At 46.3% G+C, this 21,553-nt stretch overlaps 1 protein-coding gene across 3 annotated transcripts in view; it reads right to left on the bottom strand.

The window, feature by feature from the left end:
• SFXN1 (sideroflexin 1) overlaps positions 1 to 21,168 on the bottom strand; it is a 40,988-nt gene extending 19,820 nt beyond the window's left edge. Inside the window, exons 1-3 of one of the 3 annotated variants that reach the window (XM_086720051.1) lie at positions 21,020 to 21,168; positions 7,568 to 7,742; positions 712 to 882 (exon numbers count right to left, since the gene is read on the bottom strand). In XM_086720051.1, coding sequence (XP_086576177.1) covers positions 712 to 882; positions 7,568 to 7,731 — 335 coding nt within the window. In that variant the 5' untranslated portion in view covers positions 7,732 to 7,742; positions 21,020 to 21,168. Of the gene's footprint in view, positions 1 to 711; positions 883 to 7,567; positions 7,743 to 16,947; positions 18,227 to 19,684; positions 20,707 to 21,019 lie in introns of those variants that run through there. The other 2 variants (XM_086720130.1, XM_086719977.1) reach the window with 2 other exon arrangements.
• Positions 21,169 to 21,553: the final 385 nt, after the last annotated feature.

Here is a 21,553-nt window from a genome sequence, read left to right as displayed (position 1 = left end):
ATCGCCTGTGACCTAGCCGCTGTGCAGAACAGAAAATGTGAACACCAGTAACCAGAGGGGAGATGGACTGCGGAAGGAGGACGCTAGGGCAGAGACCGTGCATTCTGGGTCGAGGGCTTCGGACCTGTACGGCGGGGCAGATGCTCGCCCTCTGGTTCTCAGCTCCCTCGTTCTTTAGATACGAGTAACACCAAGCTCAAGGGGTTACAGTGAGGAGCAAGTTATCTTCCTTACATTTTATCTTAAATCTGTAAAGAGCCTGGCATACATACAGTAGGCACTCAACAAATGTCAGGTTCCTTCTCTTGGGGAAAAAAGAAGCCATTTGTAGGCAAAGTAGCCCTGATGCCTCCTAACCAACCACATGCACAAGCCTAAGTGTCCACGTCTACAGCTGCACCTACACCGTGTGTCATACGAACGGATTCAAAAGAGAATCTGCTTAGAGCGTTTTTTAATTTTCTTCCCTCCATCTCATCTCCTTTTGGGTCTAAGATTTAGGGAAACATTCAGTCTCCTTTTGAACAACGAAGAGAATACTGTTTATTTAGCACAGGGAAAAGTTAAAACAACCCCCTAGAGTTACAACATCTATACGAAGTGGAACTCAACGTGAAATGACATTTCTTCCCATAAAACTATTCACATATAAAACTGTACTTGAAGCTTCTGTGATGTAAAACGAACTGCTGTCACATTTCCAGAACTTACCTATAAAACGTCATCATACAACCTGTGATGGTCATGTTCATTGGAACCTGAGCTGACATTCTGCCTATCAAAATCATCTTTTCACCAGTGTCGGGATGAAAAGCTGAATCATAGATGTATTTTGCTCTCCATAACTCATTTTCTGTGAGACCAGGAGGAACAATTCCTTGCCTAGGGAAACAAGAAATAACAAGGGAAATTTCATCTTAATTATCTCACCAGTGCTCTAGAGATGTGTAGCTAGAAAGTTCTTGAGTTTCCGCTTACCTGAAACAACCGTGCCTGCAAGTTGCTAAGTGAGATTTTAGTAACACAAAAGACAGTAAACACAATGTACATTTCACACCCGTATATCTCAAATCGTCTGTAATTTTGAAAAACAAAAACTTACCTTATATCTTGAAGTACTCAACTCTGAAATATCCTTTGTTTTAAATGATGTATTTAAAAACGTATCTTGAGGGGCGCCTGGGTGGCTCAGTCGGTTAAGCGTCCGACTCTTGATCTTGGCTCAGGTCATGATCTCACAGTTTGCGAGTTCAAACCCCACGTCGGGCCCTGCACTGACAGCACAGAGCCTGCTTGGGATTCTGTCTCTCCCTTCCCTGTTCTCCCCCCTCTCTGTCTCTCTCTCTCAAAATAAATAAGTAAAACTTTTGATAAAATTAAATAAATAAATAAAAATGTATCTTTAACTTTGCAAACTCTAAAATATTTTTAACCAACTAGACAAAAGCCGCGGCAATCAAGAACATTATTTTTATTTATTTATTTATTTATTTATTTATTTATTTTTAAATGTTTTTTTATTTATTTTTGAGACAGAGCATGAGCAGAGGAGGGGCAGAGAGAGAGGGAGACACAGAACCCGAAGCAGGATCCAGGCTCTGAGCTGTTGGCACAGAGCCCGATGCGGGGCCCGAACCCACAAACCGCGAGATCGTGACCTGAGACAAAGTCGGAACTCTTAACCGACTGAGCCACCCAGGCGCCCCATTAATTTATTTTTAAACCTACAGTTTGAAACCCTAGGTTAGAAAGGCTCATTGTCTTGTTATCAAAGAAACGCATGTTCGTTGCTAAACATTTAGAAAACGCGGAAATTCATTACTGCAATGAAAACCACTCAAGCCTGTAACTCCTCATTCCCACGGGCACTGTTGTGGTAAACGTGCTGCCAGTGTCTTGCAGGACCTGAATACGCCACTTAGGACCTTTACAGAACACCACACCCACTGCTTTATGACCACCTTTTTAAAACGAGAAGTATTTTGTAAACATTTCTCTGGATCTTTCTTCTTCTATATCATCTATACTGGGTTGAATTCATATCCACCCAGAACCTCAGAATGTGACCCTATTCAGAATCAGGGTCTCTGCAGATGTAACAATTAAAATGAGGTCATGCTGAATTAGGGTGGGCCCTAAATCCAATGACTGGGGCCCTCAGAAGAGCCATGTGCAGACAAAGATGGCGGTCCCGTGGTGGCAGAGGCAGAGACTGGAATAATGTAGCTGCAAGTCAAGGAACATCAAGGAATGCCTCGGGCCACCAGAAGCTGCATGAGGGGAAGAAAGATTCTCCCCTACATCTTTCTCAGGGAGAGGGAGATGGCTCTCCCCACACCTTGACTTCAGACTTCTAGCTTCCAGAACTGCAACAGAATAAATACATTTCTGTTGTTTTAAGCCACTCAGCTTGTGGTAGTTGGTTACAGCCGCCTGCCTTAGGAAACTAACACATCATCCTTTCAAATGCTACAGCATTCCACTGAATCTCAGATAGCAGATTATCCCAATCCCTTATTGTTGGACATTTTAATTGCTGCTAATCTTTTCATTTGTAAAGGATGAGGAAGTTAATCTTCTTATAAATAAATCTTTTCTGGGGCGCCTGGGTGGCACAGTCGGTTAAGCGTCCGACTTCAGCCAGGTCACGATCTCGCGGTCCGTGAGTTTGAGCCCCACGTCGGGCTCTGGGCTGATGGCTTGGAGCCTGGAGCCTGTTTCTGATTCTGTGTCTCCCTCTCTCTCTGCCCCTCCCCCGTTCATGCTCTGTCTCTCTCTGTCCCAAAAATAAATAAACGTTGAAAAAAAAAAAAATTTAAAAAAAAAAAATCTTTTCTGCATCCAAGATTATTTAGAAACGAGTACATTTGCTGTGGCAAAAGTTATATGAAATATTGAGACTCTAAATATGCCTTTCATCCTTTTCTTTACTTGACTGTTTTTTTTATTATCAGTGGCAGCAGCAACCTCACTGTTTAAGCAACTCACATGTACACTTAACACACTGTGGTTGATCTGCTTAGTTGTGTTACCGGCTGCCCAGAACATGTTTATCTTTATGTGGTCAGGTAGGAACAAATACCTAGAAAGGCCTGACCCACTGCAAGGTTGTACAAACATTCACCTCTACGTCCTATACTTTCAACATTGTTTTGTTGTTGTTGTTGTCAATGAAGTTTTTAGTTTACTTGGAATTTATCTTCAGTTATGAAAATGTGAAATTTGCTTAATTTTGCTTTCCCCCTGGCTGGTCTACCGTGCTAACACCAAGATTTAAATGTTACAGTCATCATCTGCTGACATCCTGTGAATGCCAGGCTTGGTTTTGGGGCTTTCTGTGCAGTTCCCACTATCTACACCTTGTGGGGCCGATCCCCACCCTTTTACAGACAGTCCATTTTATGCCTGGTAAGAACAGAGGTCTCTCCTACCACGACTCCTCATTTTCCTTTTCAAAAGCCCCTGAATTATACTCATTATTCTTCCAGACAATGCTTAGAATTATTCTGTCAGTTTTGGGGGCGCCTGGGTGGCTGAGTGGGTTGAGCGTCTGACTTTGGCTCAGGTCACGATCTCGCCCTTTGTGAGTTTGAGCCCTGCGTCGGGCTCTGTGCTGACAGCTCAGAGCCCGGAGCCTACTTCGGATTCTGTCTCCCTCTCTCTCTGCCCCTCCCCCACTTGTGCACACACGCATGTGCGATCTCTCTTTCTCTCTCTCAAAAAAATTAGTAACTACTAAAAAAAATTAAAAAGAACTATTTTGTCATTTTTCAATATTGATTTACTTATTTTAGAGAGAAAGAGTGGGGGGAAGGGGCTGAGAGAGAGGGTGAGAGAAAAACCCAAGCAGGGTCCAGCACAGAGCCTGATGTGGGACTTCATCCCATGAACTGTGAGATCATGACCTGAGCCGAAACCAAGAGTTGGGATGCTCAGCCGAATGAGCCACCCAGGTGCCCCTATTTTACCAATTTTATATGTGAACACAATTGTATTTGGATTGAAACTCTGTCCAGACTGACTGCATGTTTCTCCAGTTACTCAAAGGCTTCTCTTAATGACCCTCTGTGGTCATCTAACTGCTTCACGCCTCCGGGTAAGTATATGCCCAGATGTTTCATATACAGGTATATACGTGTTTTGGTCTTAGGAATGATATTAAAAAATATTGTCTTATTATTGCTGGTATACGGCAAACTATTAACTCTTTGTGTGTAGCCCACTCATATTCTCTTATTTGTTCCACTAGCTTTTTAGTTGATTGGTAAGAGTATCGAAAGGAAGGAAGGAAGGAAGGAAGGAAGGAAGGAAGGAAGGGAGGAAGAGGGAGAGAGAGAGGGAGGGAGGAAGGGAGAGTGGGAAGGAGGAAGGGAGAGAAGGAGGGAGGAAGGGAAAAAAAGAAATTGTCTCATGTTTTTAGATCTCTACATCTTTTTTTAAGTTTATTATTTTTTTTAATGTTTATTTATTTTGGAGAGAGAGAAAGAGCATAAGTGGGGAGGGGCAGAGAGGGAGACACAGAATCTGAAGCAGGCTCCAGGCTCTGAGCTGTCAGCACAGAGCCTGATGCGGGGCTCAAACTCACGGACCCCGAGATCATGACCCGAACCAAAGTCGGACACTCAACCGACTGAGTCACCCAGGTGCCCTTTAAGTTTATTTATTGAAGCAATCTCTGCATGCAACACAGGGCTTGAACTCAGGACCCTGAGATTAAGAATCACATGCTCCAATGACTGACCTGGCCAGGTGCCCCTCTTCCTCCTTTTTTTTATGTTTACTGAATTAGTTAGAGCTTCTAGAAAAATACTATACAATAGTGAAGATACAAGCATCCCTGACTTGCCCCTGACTTTAGAGAGAATGCCTTCTAGTGCAGGATTTTTAGGAGTGTTCTCCTGGATGTAAAAAGGGCCCATGTTCAAGTTTGAGAAAAAGGATTCAACAGCTTTCTTTAGTCCAAGACTTTGTGGAATATTTAAAAAGTCAATGGGATAGGACATCCTCAAGAATGGCATGCAGGGGCATGCCTGGCAGGCTCCATAGGTGGAACGTGCAACACTTGATCTGGGGGTTGTAAGCTTGAGCCCCATGTTGGGTTTGGAGATTACTTAAAATCTTAAAAAACAAAAAAAATGGGATGTAAACTTATTCCAATTTGACTACGGAAGCCACCTTGTCTCTCCCTCTCTGGGTGTCTCTCTCCTTCTCTTGGTCTCTGGTGTTGGGGGGAAATATTCCACAGGATTGCTTTTCTGCAGAACTGTCTGGGAAGTTCAGTTCTCCTGTTTCATCATTTAGTGCGATGCTGGCTGCTACTGTGGAATGTGTATTTTTTACCATATTAAAGACACACTGTACCTTATTCCCAGCTGAGAAATTACTTTCTGAGAAACACATGGATAATTTCACCTTCTTTTGGGCATCTATCAAGATGTGACTTTCCTGCTTTGGTGTGATAGATTATAGTGATAGATGCCCTAAAGTAGATCATCTTTTTTATTCCTGGAATAAACCCTACCTGTTCAGGTTTTAACGTAAGGCTGGATGTGATGTGCCAGGATTTTATTTCGGAGTTTTGCCTTATGAATTTGTAAGATGGGCCACTGCTTTCTTTCAGCACACTTCTGTCATTTACAGTACCAGGGTTGCACATGAATTGGGAAGCATCTCCTTTTTTTCAGGAAATTACATCAGCTTTATTAAGGTATAATTTAAACGCAATAAAAGTCACCCATTTTAAATGTACGATCTGATGAGTTTTGGAAAACGTACACAGTGGTGTGGCCACCTCCAGAATCATGGTATGGAATGTTTTCATCTCCCCAAAAGTTCCTTCTGTTCCTTTCTGCCACTTCCTGGCAAACCCCAGTCAGCTTCCACCTTTTCCTCTGTATCAGAACTGGCAAACTACAGCCCATGGCCTGCTTCTGAATGGTTTGTGTGCTAAGAGTGGTTTGTACATTTTTAGACAGTTGTTAAAAAAAAAAAAAAAAAAAAAAAAAAGGCAGGGTGCTTGGGAGGCCCAGTCAGTTAAGTATCTGACTCGTGGTTTCGTTTCAGGTCGTGATCTCGTGGTTTCGTGAGATCGAGCCCCACATCAGGCTCTGTGTTGACAGCGCAGAACATGTTTGGGATTCTCTCTCTTTTCCTCTCTCTCTGTCCCTCCTCACTCATGCTCTGTCCCTCCCTCTCAAAATAAATAAATAAACATTAAAAAAAAAAAAAAGCAAAACAACACAGAAGAATATGTAAGAGAGAATATGCAGACTGTATGGCCCGCAAAGCTGGAAATATTTACCACCTGGCCCGCTGTGGGAAAGGTGGGCCACCCCATGCCCTTCACCACTGGAAGAGCACCCTGGTTCGCTCCCCACGTCTTTGTTTCTACTCTCTCACCAAGCCAGCTCCGTCATTAATGCCCTGCCACTGCCTCCCGGGAAGCTTCATCATGCTCTGACAAAGAACTGTTAGCTTCTTTGCAATGTGTTTGTGCCCTTTCAACCCCTCTGTCTTTTCCTCTCCACCTCTCCTCTTTTTATAGCGCTTGTTCCAGATTCATAGGACACCTGCTTTTCTGAATTCCTGACTGTGCTTCTGCTGTCCTCCTTGCCTTGTTCTTCAGTACTTTTGTATATGCTTCCAGGACTGCTGTCCGGCTATTCTCTCTTTACGCGCAAACACATGCTAAGATCCGGCCAGCCTCAGAGCTTGTCACAGAGTTTATAGGCTGCCCTTGGTTCCTTCCCCAACCACCCACGTGACCAACCATCAAACACCCACCTTGTGTATGCGGCTTGTGGCCCGAGTGCCCACTGCTCCGATTCTCAGCTTCCGGCGGACTCTCCCCGAGAGCAGGAGTCTGTAAACTACTGTTTCTGGCTTGTCTGCCTCACTAGCTAAGAGTGGCTTTTAAGTTTTTAAAAGGATTGTTTAAGAAACAACAACAACGCAAACGCCAAACTAAGAAAAACAGACGACAGAAACCCTTTGTGGCCCACAAAGCCCGAGATATTCTTATGTGGTCTTCGATGGAGACAGGTGTGACCACTGCCTACTAGAGCATCTCTCTTCTCTGACCTCACGACCGACTCTTTGAGTTGATGAACTGCAGCCCAAACCTACAAACCTGCCACCAGCATCTTTCCATCTGAGCTCCTGCCTGTGCGGTTTATTCACTGAGGTTCCAGCTCAGAAGCAACCAACCTACCCTAATTCTTAACAACTTGTTTTCTACACGATGCTGTCTCCATCTGGAGACAGAAAGATACACAGGGGGCTACAGATGCTGGGGTGTACTTAAGAGGAGGAGGCAGAGCGCTGGGAGAGGGGACCTCACAGATTGGTACTTAGGGAGCTAGAGGGATGGCTGTCTTATTTCCAGGTTACTGTGAACCCTGGATATCTGCCTTCACTCAGCATAAAACAGGATAAGCTGTGTGTTCCTATTTCCTCTTCTTTTTGGTTAAAAAGAAAGTTGTAAAATCACTAAGTGAAGGTTTAGAGACAATAGGTCACGTGACAACCTATTACTATAGTCACCAAAAAGCATAGCCATTAACGTTACCTGTAATCATGCACCACTCTTCTAGCATTCTCTAGTTGTTCGTTGCTTAACAGAATATTCCTGGGGTCTGTCACAGTGAAGAAATGATTGGCTCGTCCAACAAATGTGCTTTGATCCCATCGAGGTTCCTTGATGTTAATGTTTGCTGGAAGTTCTCCAGACATCGTCCTGGACTCTGCAGAGGGTCAAAAAGACAAGTCTAGTCAAGGCTCACGATGTTCCAACACGTTTTACAAACTTAGAGTCACATCAGCCTTCAGGCAAAAATTTATGTACATTCCTATTTACAAAAATAACTTGGCTATAACTGGCAGAAGGACCATCTACACCCAAAGCTTACTTTGTCCATAAATCCCACCTGATCTTAACCAAATTTCACTAATTTCCCACATATTTCTCTTTATAAACACATAGTATTTCATCACTCCTTAGCTTTTGGAAGCCTAGAAATACTCTAGAAAAAAAAGAAATATAAAAAGTTAAAATTAACATCAGCAGTAACAGGGTCTGAAGTTTGAACCCCCTTTTCTCAAACTACTACTGCACTCTGGCCTATTAAATTTGTTGTTTCTACCAGTAGAAGTGACTAATTATGCAAAAAAGGGTTAAGTAAATGCTAAACATCCTACAATTAGAACAAGATTCAGATTCAGGCAGGCTTGTTGAGCATATAAGCCACCAATCAAAAAGACAAGTTATGTTCTTCAATCTAACATAGTGGAAAAAGCACAGTGACACAATCCCATGAATAAGAGTAACACTGTAGCATTTAGTGTAGTTTGTGGCTAAGGACCATTACTATTTTCCCAAAAGTAAATAATTTCTTTCTCTGAGTGATACACACTTATTTTTAAAACTGCACTGTATTATTAAAATGCATGCTTATGGTAGTATTCTGAATAACATAAGCTTATTGTAGAAAACACAGAAGAAACAAAACCTCTGCTAATTTAGCCACACTAAAATAAACATCTTTAATGTTTTGGTAATTCCTTGCAGGCATTTTTTTATACATATTATCATATAAATAAAAAAATAAAGTTGATATCATACTCTGTATTTTAATTTCCTGATTTTTTTTGTTTTGTGCTTATTTCATGAGCATTTCCCATGGCACTAAATATTCATTTTGGGTATATAACAACACCTTTAATGTTTAAGTTATTTCCAGTTTTTCACCATGATAAATCATGTTGTATCCTTGTCTCTGATCTCTTCAAAGCTGGTGATCTCCTTAGGCTTGATCTCTGCATGACATTAGCAGATTGAAGGACTGGATCACTATGAAGGCTTCAAACCATTGCTTTTGTATTCCTGTCTCCTTCCCCTACATTTCTAATACCAGTTCGAATAGCAGCTTTCTTTTCCAGGTGCTTCACAAGTTCTTAGGTACGGTAAGATGCCAGGTGCAGACGCTAGGCACTCTGGTCACCGGGCTTTATCAAACTCTCAATACGTATCACAGCCCACCGGATCAAAAGCGAACGTGTTAGGACAACAGACGTGAGAAATCTAGTGTGTGTGACATAGCTGGTCAGGAAGAGTGAGAAGGTAAAAATCAGGTCTGCTGTTCATAAAGCCAGCTGGACTAGCAAACACAGATGAAGCCAACTGCAAAGTTAATGGGAAACCATACTTCTCCCAAGGTCACGATGCAGCTGTAAAGTGTCATAACACTGTCCCCTTCTTTGAGTGACCACTGCTTTCTTATCTCACCCAGACACCTTGTTTTCTATAATCACAAACTGTTAGAAACTTTGCTATTGGAAATCCAACAGAAAGAACAAAACATTCCACTCTTCACAAAGAAAAGGAGCCTGCTAGTATCCAAAATCTATAAAGACCTCACCAAACTGAAAAAGACCTCACCACACCTGAAAAACAAATAATCCAGTGAAGAAATGGGCAAAAGACATGAATAGACACTTCTTTAAAGACATCAAGATGGCCACCAGGCACATGCAAAGATGCTCAACGTCACTGCTCATCAGGGAAATACAAATCAAAACCACACTGAGATATTACCTCACGTAGGTCAGAGTGGCTAAAATGAACAAATCAGGAGACTACAGATGCTGGCGAGGATGTGGAGAAACGGGAACCCTCTTGCACTGCTGGTGGGAATGCAAACTGGTGCAGCCTCTCTGGAAAACAGTGTGGAGGTTCCTCAAAAAATTAAAAATAGATCTACCCTATGACCCAGCAATAGCACTGCTACGAATTTACCCAAGGGATACAGGAGTACTGATGCATAGGGGCACTTGTACCCCAATGTTTATAGCAGCACTTTCAACAATAGCCAAATTATGGAAAGAGCCTAAATGTCCATCAACTGACGAATGGATAAAGATGATGTGGTTTATATATACAATGGAATACTACTTGGCAATGAAAAAGAATGAAATATGGCCTTTTGGAGCAACGTGGATGGAACTGGTGAGTGTTACGCTAAGTGAAATAAGTCATACAAAGAAAGACAGATACCATCTGTTTTCACTCTTATGTGGATCCTGAGAAACTTAACAGAAGACCATGGGGGAGGGGAAGGAAAAAAAAAAGAGAGAGGGAGTCAAAACATAAGAGACTCTTAAAAACTGAGAATAAACTGAGGGTTGATGGGGGGTGGGAGGGAGGGGAAAGTGGGTGATGGGCATTGAGGAGGGCACCTGTTGGGATCAGCACTGGGTGTTGTATGGAAACCGATTTGACAATAAACTTCATATTAAAAAAAAGGAAAGAAAAGAAAAGGAGCCTGGATTCCCAGCCTAGGTGTGGAGTTTATCACAGAGTTTCTGGACACGACATTCCACAAATTTTTAACTCTGTAATTTCCAAGGAAACAGGGCAGTGGGACCACTTCAGGGTCTAGACCTTAACACGCAGCCCTGGTTGAAGCCAATCAAAATACTGTTTCACTGAACTTCATCTAAAGTCCACTGTTCTCCAAGATGCTCTGTAAGATTTATCTCCTCCTTTGTTGGTTCCTCTGGTGTGTGGTCTCCCTCAATGCAAGAAGCCAATGAACGTGACTTTGTGGACTACAGCTTTGTCCCTGCTGGGTTTTGGCTGACTGGGCTATGGTAAGAGAAAACGTCTTAAATTTCAAACTAGAACACATCAAAATCAAGGGCTATGTAGTACACATCAAAGAGTTGTGCCACTGTTATGAGAAATGTCTAAATTATGAATTCGAATACATCAAATGTGTTACTTACAAAACATACAAAAAGCAAAACAAAAACTCCAATTCACACCCAGGAGAGCAGTAGCTTCCAGACCTGTCTGCTGAGACACCTTCGTGCCCTGCAGGGAGTGGAGGGGATTCAGCAGGTGGGGCTACAGCAAAGGATGTTGACAAGGAGTGACCAGCATGAGGAAAAGCAGGACAGGGTGGTGTCCTAGAAAACACGTCAAGTGAATCCCTTGGTAGTCCAGCTGGCCAAAATGAAGAACACCTTGGTAGGTGGTTACTCCCATTTTGGGAATGTGAAGACGGGAGAATACGGCCCCCTGAGGAGCCAGTCTAGGGGGAGGGGAACACTGCAGAACTCTGCACGTTCTAAAAACTCTCAGCAATGGTGGCTGCAAGTAGGGAGAGATGGTACACACACGTTAAGTGTTCCTCCTTAGGGAACGGTTTGTCCCCGCAAAGGCAATTACTATCTCCTGTCTAGAGATTCTGACCCAGTAGGCCTAGCAGAAGGCCAGGCATGAGATTTTTTTTTTTTTTTTTTTACATTTATTTGTTTTTGAGAGACAGAGAGACACAGAGCACAAGTTGGGGAGGGGCAGAGAGAGAAGGAGACACAGAATCCGAAGCAGGCTCCAGGCTCTGAGCTGTCAGCACAGAGCCCGATGCAGGGTTCGGACCCATGAACCGTGAGACCATGCTCTGAGCCGAAGTTGGACGCTTAACCGACTGAACTACCCAGGGGCCCCTGACTCGCCATTTTTAACTGCACCACACAGATGAGGAGACGGAGGCCCAGAGGCTGCAAATAACTTGCCCGGGTTGTGTGACTGGTGCTGGTGGCTGAAGACAAGCTGGACAGCCCAAAGCAGGACTGCACTCCTGGGCACTGGTCTGCCAGCTCTCTCTACTCTACTCGACCGCTCTCATTTAGCTATTTTTCCCCTCAAAGTACATCAATTAACGCCTGCACAGAACTGGTATCTTTGAGGCCCTCCTTTTTTGTTTAAATACTAACATGTCTACGGACACTATGAAGTTCTGCACTACAAGGACCCTGTGGTGACCCTAGAACATGTGAGCAAGAAGAAAGCTGTGGAGGCCTTCTTTGCCTAAAGAAGGAGTCCTTCTTTAGGCAAAGGAAAAGGGGAGAGATGGAAGAAAGAAACCCCAACACGTCTGGAGTTTCTATTACATGCCAGGAACTGGGCTAGATGCTAGCCTAAGAGTGCCAGCTCCTGCTACACGCTGTGGCAGAAGAGTCTACCTCAGCTCTCCTGACAGCGTGCTCAACGAGGAGGAAAGCAAGATTCTGAGATGCTACTCACAACTAATCCTCACCTACCCAGCAAGGGAGCTAGGAGGCTGATCTTCAGACTCCCGGCCAAGCCCACCAAAACCCCAACCCTGAAAGCTTTTAGTGATGGGCCCTGTAAGGACCTGTGGTTGGCAGAATGATGCCCCTCCCCAACATGTGCACGTCTTAGCCGCACGCACGGTCACCTTCTGTGACCAAGGGACTCTGCTGCTGTGACTAAGGCAGGGCTCTTGAGACTGGGAACCACCCGGGCTTACTCAGGTGGGTCTGATACGATCACAAGAGCCCCCACGAGAGAAAGAGGAGGGCAGGTGAGGCAGAGCCGGAAGAACAGATGTGAGACGAGCAGAGACTGGGGTGACGTGAGGCGGTGAGCCAAGGAACGTGGGCAGCTTCTGGAAGCTGCAAAAGTCAAAGAGCCTCCAGAAGTAACACAGACTCATTTTAGACCACCGGACTCCAGAACTATCAAATAATGTGCTGGTTTACAAATATTAATTTTGTCGTGGTCTGTTATAGTGGCGAAAGAAAACTAATACAGCACCGTTCTCCCTACTTAGAAAGGATTTCAAACAGCACTGTACATTGGCATAAGAAATACCAATTAGCCTTCATAACCTGTCTCTGCCCCTCATGCATTTCAAAAACATGAAGCCTCATCAGGAATGTCATATTAACACACTTACCAAGACAGCTGGTCTCAAACCAGGTAAATTTTTAATTATTAACTGTGATGCCCATGTTTCAATTAGACAAGCCTTTTTCACACATGAACCTTCAAGCACACTTCCACTTTCTCAACTTTAATCAACCAGTGTCTAGAATCAGGAGTTCCACTTTCGGGTTTTTTGGGTTTTTTTTTCTTTTCAAAAATGTATTTCCTATTCCACATTAAAAACCAGTAGGGCCATGGGGCACCTGGGTGGCTCAGTCAGTTAAGCGTCTGACTTCAGCTCAGGCCATGATCTCACAGTCCGTGAGTTCGAGCCCCGTGTCAGCTCTGCACGGACAGCTCAGAGCCTGGAGTTTGCTTCAGATCCTGTGTCTCCCTCTCTCTCTGCCCCTCCCCTGCTCATGCTCTGTTTCTCTCTCAAAAATAAAATAAAAACATAAAAAAAGGGGGGGGGGGGCCAGGAGTGGTCCTGCCACTGCCCTGGGGTACTTGTCTCCCCTCCTGTCCACGCCCGGGCCTGGGTGCTCTGACTGCAGACCAGACAGCAGCACTTTGTGCACCGAGCCAGGGTGCTGGGGGCTGCAGGCTGAGGGGGCACCGAGGCGCTGCTGGGGACCCCTCTTATCATTACCCCAGGCACGCTGCATTTTGTACCTGGAGCTGGCTAAGGGAGGGGGCCGAGACCCATCTGGGCCTCTGATCACGCAGCCATCTCCAGGGTGAATGAGCCAGCGTGGCCTCTGCCACCACGCGGGGGTCTCTGAGGCATGCCCCCTTTCTGCCTGCTTGCTGGGCCATGACTGGGCCTGACCGCTTGGTCAAACCACCACATCTTGGGTGCCCACTGACTGGCAGATGGCACTGGCCCCCACATACTGAGTACTGACCAGCTGTTTGCGCTGGAGGGTTGGGGGTGCCCCCCTTGGGCACCTCTGTAGGGAGGAAGCCGAGTCCCCAGGGGTGGGAGGAGAAGGAATGAGCTTGGTTTCCTTACAGTCTGGTTTACCCATAAAATGAGCAGTCATCTGAAGGTTTGGGGTTCCTGGGCTAGCTCCCTCACCCTGACTGGCTTGAAACTGGTCCAAGATCAGACACCTTTTTATTTATTTTTTTTTTCAACGTTTTTATTTATTTATGGGACAGACAGAGACAGAGCATGAACGGGGGAGGGGCAGAGAGAGAGGGAGACACAGAATCGAAAACAGGCTCCAGGCTCCGAGCCATCAGCCCGGAGCCTGACGCGGGGCTCGAACTCACGGACCGTGAGATCGTGACCTGGCTGAAGTCGGACGCTTAACCGACTGCGCCACCCAGGCGCCCCATATCAGACACCTTTTTAGAGAGATGTTCTCAAACACAGCTGAGCACATGGTTCTGACAGTTTTTCATGAACAACGGATGCTGACAGTTTTATGACAGATACTCATCAACTAGGAATTTCTGCAGAGAACACCGGAGGAAGTCATCATGATGTACAACCTTGTGATACTGGTGGCAGGAGGAATGATCAAGAAGCCAAAATGGTTCAGAAGAAAGTTTCAGAGAACAAGATGTACATCTCTGGACTGCCAAAGCAGCACGGATGAGGAAAAATGCAATACCTTAAAGGGATGCCTGCACGGGACGCCAAATAATGTGTTCAAGAATACGTGAGTTTACCGGCTTTATCACACCTGAAGCGAATGAAAGAGTCATCTCGAGAATCAGAAGGCAGCAGTGGGGAGGATGTCCCCTTCGCACGTCTACCTGAGGCCTTCACAGTTACGCAGAACTGCTGAAATACCTTCAGAAATGATGCCACGGAGAGAGAGACAGGACTGTGGAACATCACAGCCACGGAGGCAGTAAGTGAAGACCTCCCCCAGCAGGAACTTACGAGCCAGTTCCCGGCCACTGTGACAACTGCACATGCCCAACAGCAAAATGTTACGGTTTACACAACACTATCTTGGCACACTTCTGATGTTCAACAGACTCAGCTTGCACGATCTGAAATGATGGAATAGGGGTTGCTGAGGAGGGAAGGAGGCTGTGAAGAGTCCAGAACAGAGATATTATGGGGGAACGGCTGGTGAAGGTGACCTCTTTATATGTTTAAGTAGCTGTAAGGAGCTTCCTGAAGCCTGACCAAATGAGGTATGAACTCTTACTCAACAATCTTTTCCATGAGGGGTGCCTGGCTGGCTCAGTCAGTTGAGCGTCTGACTCTTGACATCAGCTCAGGTCATGATCCCAGGGGGTTGTGGGATTGAGCCCCACGTTGGGCTCTGCACTAAGCATAGAGCCTGCTTAAGATATTCTCTCTCTCTCCTTCTGCTCCTCTCCTCAGCTCATGTGCTCTCTCTCTCTTAAAAAATACATACATACAGGGGCACCTGGGTGGCTTAGTCAGTTAAGCATCCGACTCTCGGTTTCAGCTCAGGTCATGATTTCACGGTTTGTGAGTTTGAGCCCCACACCTGACTCTGTGCAGGCGGTGTGGAGCCTGCTTGGGATCCTCCTTCTCTCCCTCTCTCCCTCTCTCTCTGACTCTCCCCCGCTTCTGCTCTCTGTCTCTCTCAAAATAAATAAATTAAATAAGCAATTAAATAATAATTTAAAAAAATTTACAGACAGACATACTTTATAAGTTTTCTGTGGATGACTGACATCACTTTGCAATTAAAAGAAAGCCAAAGCTTTATCACTTAGAGACAAAATCACTTGGAATGAACTCAGGATGTGGCTATCTGGCACCATTAATAATTAGAGAATTAGACCGGATTTAAATGACATTTCCAAAGAGATTATTTTACAAATTATAAATGTTGATTCATTAATTAACCCCTGAGAGGGAACAGAAATAATCTCTTAGGAGGAAAACTGTCAGGATTCAAACCCTTGGCTAAGGGTTTGCATAAATATAGTATCAGGGAGCCTCATCAAAATAAATTTCTCCAAGCCTTTTTATTCATTAATTCACAAAAAAAATTACTTGATATATTCAGTATCCACTGAAGGCCTCCCTTGTATCCAACACCGGCTTGGTCTTGCGTTTGGAAAGACCCAATATATACTGTGAACAGTAGTTGAAAAACAAACATTTTAATGATCACAACCTAAATTTCCCCCCAAAAACCTGCAGACATCCTTCGTACACAGAGCTTATTATGCATGGACATCGCCCAACTCTGCCGATAAAGTCTTTAACTGAGTTATCAGATCACAAATCTTGCTGAGTGGCTCTGGTATCCAAATCTGTACATAATTCTCAAGAATATCCGTTATATGGAGTAAGCCTGCTCTGAAGTACACAATGACTAAGTCACAGAATCCATAAGCTTTTAAAGCCAGAGTGGCATGACAAAGTTCCTCTACTCATAACACAGGACTACATTAACTATCATAGGCCTACTGGCAATGTTAATGAACTCCATCTCCTTCCAAGTCATTATTCAAATTACATCACAATCTTCATGAACAATTCTGGGAGGGCATTTCTGTTAGATGTCACACAGTCAGTGCACAGCTATACAAAGGCGAAAACCACCCCCCGGTTCCTAGAACCAGGACCACCTTCTACTACATATAAGCCTTCACGGCTGCTGAAGTCTGCACCAATTAGGCAATGGTGATCTGTTTGGTTTCCATCCGTCTGGTTGTACTTAACCAACCGTCTTATAACTTGGGATCCCTGAATGGAAGGTATAGTGGTTAGGAGACTGTGTTTGTGGAGGCAGCAGATCTGAGTTCAAATCCCAGCTCCACCAATGACTCTGTGACCTTGTATGCATTAGCCCACTGTTCCAAGTTTCTGGATCTTTATGGATGAAACTGGGATATTACCTAATAACCACCACTAATATTTAACAACCATCTGTTCTAAGAGCTCTCCTTAGATTACCAACTCTTCTAACCCTCACAACAGTTCAGTTTCCTGAGCTAACTTGCTCAAGTACGTAGGGGCGTTGGAATGTTAACCTAAGTCCTCTGGCTCCTCCAGAACCCTGCTCCTGGGGGAAGGGGTTGTAACCAGGATAGCATGTCCCCGGAGATTCCGATTCAGTAGAGCTGTGGATGGGGCCTCGGAAATAGATTTTTAAGAAGTACACCAGGGGAATCCTGTGATTAGGTAAGTTTGGGAAACACCATGGGAAGAAGATAAAAAATAATAAATAAATAATGACCAGATGCCCTCCCAGTTAAGGGAAGATGCTTACCCTTTTGGAGGGCCAGTGTAGACATTTAGATGACTCCCTGGCCGTTAATACTGGTTGCTGGGTCTGTTCTTTCTGGCTGGTTCCTGATGAGAGTAGCTTCCTGCCCTATGGCCTGGTCCTGCGAGCACTTACCCTGACAGTGTATGGAATCAGAACGGGACTGGACCAAATGCACTGTGGACTAGAGTCCTGATTCTGTCACTTCCTTTGTAGGCATGTCACTGGGTGACTCACTTCACATCTCTGAGCCTCAATATTATCATCTATAGAATGGAGATAAGAGGTGGCTCATAGAGCAAGCTGAGGTACACAAGAGAGCTTTAAACCTTTATTAATTGCAAAATGCTAAATAAAGGTAGGAAACATTTCTAACAAGCCAGTTTCCTGTGAGTGGATGTCCTCACTGGCTGAAGTCCTGCCCATAAATACAGTCACTGGCAATGGTGGTGGTGATGGGGTTGGGAGAGAAACGGACTGGAGCTTGGCTGCCTGAAGATGATGATCGAAAATGTCTATCAAAAGTAACTTCCCTCCAAGACAAACTTTGTTTCAAACTTTTAGCTGCATGCCAAGAAAATGCTTAAATATTGGAAAAAAATTTTTTGCCAAAAACTTTGCAGGAAACAAGTTAGCAGAGAATATGCTTTTTATCAGGGACTTAGTAACAAAGACCTTTAACCCTGGCTAAAGATTAACGATGGAAATTAAATTATTAAACTGTACCCTTGCTGTTGATTAAAACAACTGCAGTTTGAAAGAGGTAAGAAAGCCTAGTTGCCCTGGTTTAGTTAGGGCCAGGCAGGTGTGAGACACCCCGTCAAAGTCACTGTCTGGGCGATGTGACTGAGTGCCCACTATGCCAGATGCTAGGTGTTCCGGGATTATTCGATGCCAAACCCTCATTTCTGTTCTCCAAGAAAACGTCCCCAGTTTTGTAGAGTTGCTCAGAAAAATCAAGTTCCACACCCAAGATGGCACAACCTGGAATCAGTGCTTCTGTCTGACTTTCCACCACGTTTCTGACCCCGGGGGGCCCACAGGTGATGTGCCTGCCAGGGGCAATCACCCTAACTCAAGAAGCCTAAACAGCACATTTACTAATTTGTTTGGGCTGGTCGTCCAGGCACAGGGTTCCTTTCTCGAGGGTGTGGCCACACAGGAGACCAAATTACAGACCAGAAAGTTGAATCCTGTGCAAAGAACTAGATTCCTTCAAAGCGCATTTCCACTCATCAATGGCTTTCTGTTGCACACTCTCCTCTATTCCAGGGGGCTTTTCTAGAACCGAGGGAAGACATGGAGAATTAACGCCTTCTGCCTATCTCCCTGTCAGCACCCTCCCCGCCCCCTACTTCCCACCCCACAATGCAGATCCCACTCTTGGATTAACTTTAAAACATCCCAGTGACAATACAATCATCAGTCATATTCCAGGAGTCAAGATCAACTTTGGGTATGGGTTTCTTAATCAATTTCTTAGGATGGGGTGAAGTTCTCATCCATTTTCTTTCTTTTTTTTAATGCTATTGGTTTCTACTTGAGATGGTGGCATCAGCCTATACAAATGTTAACATACTATTTTAGACATATTCAGTTGAATATTTTACCACCTGCTTTAAAGAATCAAATCATGGGGGCGCCTGGGTGGCTCAGTCGGTTAAGCGTCCGACTTCAGCTCAGGTCGTGATCTCGCGGTCCGTGGGTTCGAGCCCCGCTTCGCGCTCTGTGCTGACAGCTCGGAGCCTGGAGCCCGTTTCGGATTCTGTGTCTCCCTCTCTCTCTGCCCCTTTCCCCGTTCGCGCTCTGTCTCTCTCTGCCTTTCAAAAATGAATAAATGTTAAAAAAATTTAAAAAAAAGAATCAAATCATGTTATAGATACTGTACCTGAAAATATGTGACAAAGTAACAGTTAACTAAAATGTCAATAACTTTGAACTTTGTATAATTACATACAGGTTTGATACTTACTTTAATTTTTCACTTTCCAGATAAGTCAGCCTTTTTTTTTTTTTTTATTTGATTACTGCTACCGATGTCTTACCTTTAACCTCATACAAAAGGTCGGTTCCACCCGTGATTATACTCCAACTAAATACATCTGACCACTGCCTGCATAGGAGGATGGACGTAGATGCCATCCATATTTTTATTCTAAGGCACTGGAGGGCAAAGAAGTTGGACGATGGACCGATTCGTAAGGTCACTGCTGCTCTGGTCGTCCTCTAAGATTTCTGCCCAGGAAGCGAAGAGGGGGAGGGATGTTTCCTCCCTGTTGGCATCTTCCTACATCCATCTGCATGAGATTTCATGAGACTTCTACAGAGCATTAAGAGCATTCTAAATATATGACCACCTCTGAAGTCCAGCCAGACTTTGCTTTGCTATGCAGGTTCCTCTCTGACAACTACACCAGATACCGTCCCTTTTCTGAAGGCCCACGGGGCTTAAAAGCCTGCACCCTCAATCTAACCCTTGAGGGCATACTTAGAGCAATTATACGTAGGGCTAAGACAGGATCTGATAGATCTTCCCTTCCAAACACTGTCATTTTCGCAAGCCGGACACCTGCAGTCCTAGGGAGAAAGGACCTGCTAGAGGCCCCAGAACTTCTTGGTAGAGCCTCCACGCATCTTTTCAAAGAGATCCCCCCCCCCCCAATCCTGTATACCTTGTATGTCAAGTCTGACTCCAGCACCGTTAGAGTCGCAGAGCCTCCTTATTTCCCTGCATATCCACCTCCCACCTACTGCAATGCCTGGAAGCAGCTCAGCGAACCGGGGCTAGACCAAGGAAGAGAAAAGCAAGAGGCACCCGAGGTCAAAATCTAGAAGGCGAGGCAGAAGAGAGATTATGAGTTTGAGAGAAGTACAAACAAAATGCAGTGGGGGTTCAGAAGGCAGCTGTCCATGAGGTGGTTAAGTGCTTACGCTCCGAAGTCACTCGGAGGTAGGCGTTGTCATTCAGGCACCCAACGCATATTCATTGAGGGTCTACCTGGTACAGGAGATTGCTGGATGTCGGTAGGGACAGATAGGTGAGCACGACAAACAGGCCCTGATCACAAGATGAGAGAAGAAAACGAGCAAGTAAACACAGTTAATTCCAACTGGTGACAAATGCTATTGAAGAAAACCCACAGGGGTAACCTAACAAAGAATGGATGCGTGAGGGGGCAATTTTAGACAACACAGTCATGGGCAAGTAACACTTAAGCTGAGACGTGGCCTTGCTCTACAGATGGCCAACTGTGCGACCTTGTGCTGGTTACTTAACCTCTCTGAGTACCAGCTTCCTCATCTGGATCATGGACAACACCACCAAGCACCTCACGGGGCTGAAAGAATGTAAAAGTAAATGGACCGAAAGAAATCACTGCACAAGCTTAGCAGATACCGTGGTTGTCATTCCGGGGAGGCTGGAGACCCGTGACACGTGGGAAAGATCAAGAGGGCATGGAGATGCAAGGTGGGGCCAGGACCACTCGCTCCCCTCTTTCCTGCAAGATCGCGAGTTCTAGGGCAGGGGCCGGGTGGTCTCTAACAGGATCAAGGAGCCCTGCTCTGCGCCGGGAGGAGAAACCAAGAGCTAAGAGTGTGGGGACATGAGGGTAGGGTCGGTAACACCTGGTCACCAGGCAATCACTCGCGCCCGTAGCGCGGTGGCCTGTCCCCGCGGCAGCCATTTTGGGTGTCCTCACCGCGGGGAGTCTGGTCACGCGGCCGAGCACAGCGTGGCAGGGCGCGTGCGGGCGTGGATGGCTGAGCCCCTTCCCGTCCGGGGCGAGACCGCACTCCACCGCCGGGGCTCAGGGGGCCTCGGGGACAGGTCGGGCTGCTGCAGGTGGGGGGCGGCCAGACAGCGGGAGGGCAGGGGTCCCCAAGGTGCCGGGACCCCTGGCCCGGGAGTCCCCGGCACGGCGCGGGGGTTCCCGACCTCCGGCCCGGAGGGGGAGAGGGGTCTCCGCGCAACCCGCCTGCCGGCCCGCGCCGCTCCGCCCCTGCCCGCGCCCCTCCGCCGGGCTCCCCGCGCGCTTCCCACCCACCCCGGCTCGGCCCGACGCCCGCAACTCACCGCTCCCCGCCACCCGCCGCCCGCGCCGCCGGCACTCCCCGCTCAGCGCTGCCCGCGCCGCCACCGGAAGCGATTCTCCCGCCAGGGCGGCCCCGCGCGCCGCCGCCGCCCCGCGCGCGCCCTCGGAGCGCGTCCCCGCGCGGAGCCAGGCGGCCGCGTGGAGCCCCGGACCCGCCCCCGACTCGCCGCGCCGTCCGCCTGGCCTCGCGCTGCGCCCGGCGCGCTCCCTCGTGCCCGCGCTCTCGCTTCTGGCCCCTCCCCGCTCTCGGGCCCCGCGGTGAAGTCCCAACTTCGACCTGCAGGCGGTCGGGGGCCCTCTCTGCTCAGGCCGGTGCCAGCGCTTCCCATTTGGGCTTCCCAATGGAAATTGGGCAAATCATTTCTTCAAGGCCAGCGTCTGGTATAGAGTTCGCAGCCGCTCATTCAGTCGCTCATCCATTCATTTAAACCCGTGTCCCCCCGAGTGTGGAGTTAGCCACAACTGGTGCCACAAGGCCATTTTAGGTGGTACAGGTGCCACGGTCTGACTTACGT

Source organism: Puma concolor, chromosome A1 (assembly GCF_028749965.1).
Source record: "Puma concolor isolate L17-30 chromosome A1, mPumCon1.1.hap2, whole genome shotgun sequence".
Taxonomy (NCBI): domain Eukaryota; kingdom Metazoa; phylum Chordata; class Mammalia; order Carnivora; family Felidae; genus Puma; species Puma concolor.
This window is presented reverse-complemented; position numbering and strand designations above follow the sequence as displayed.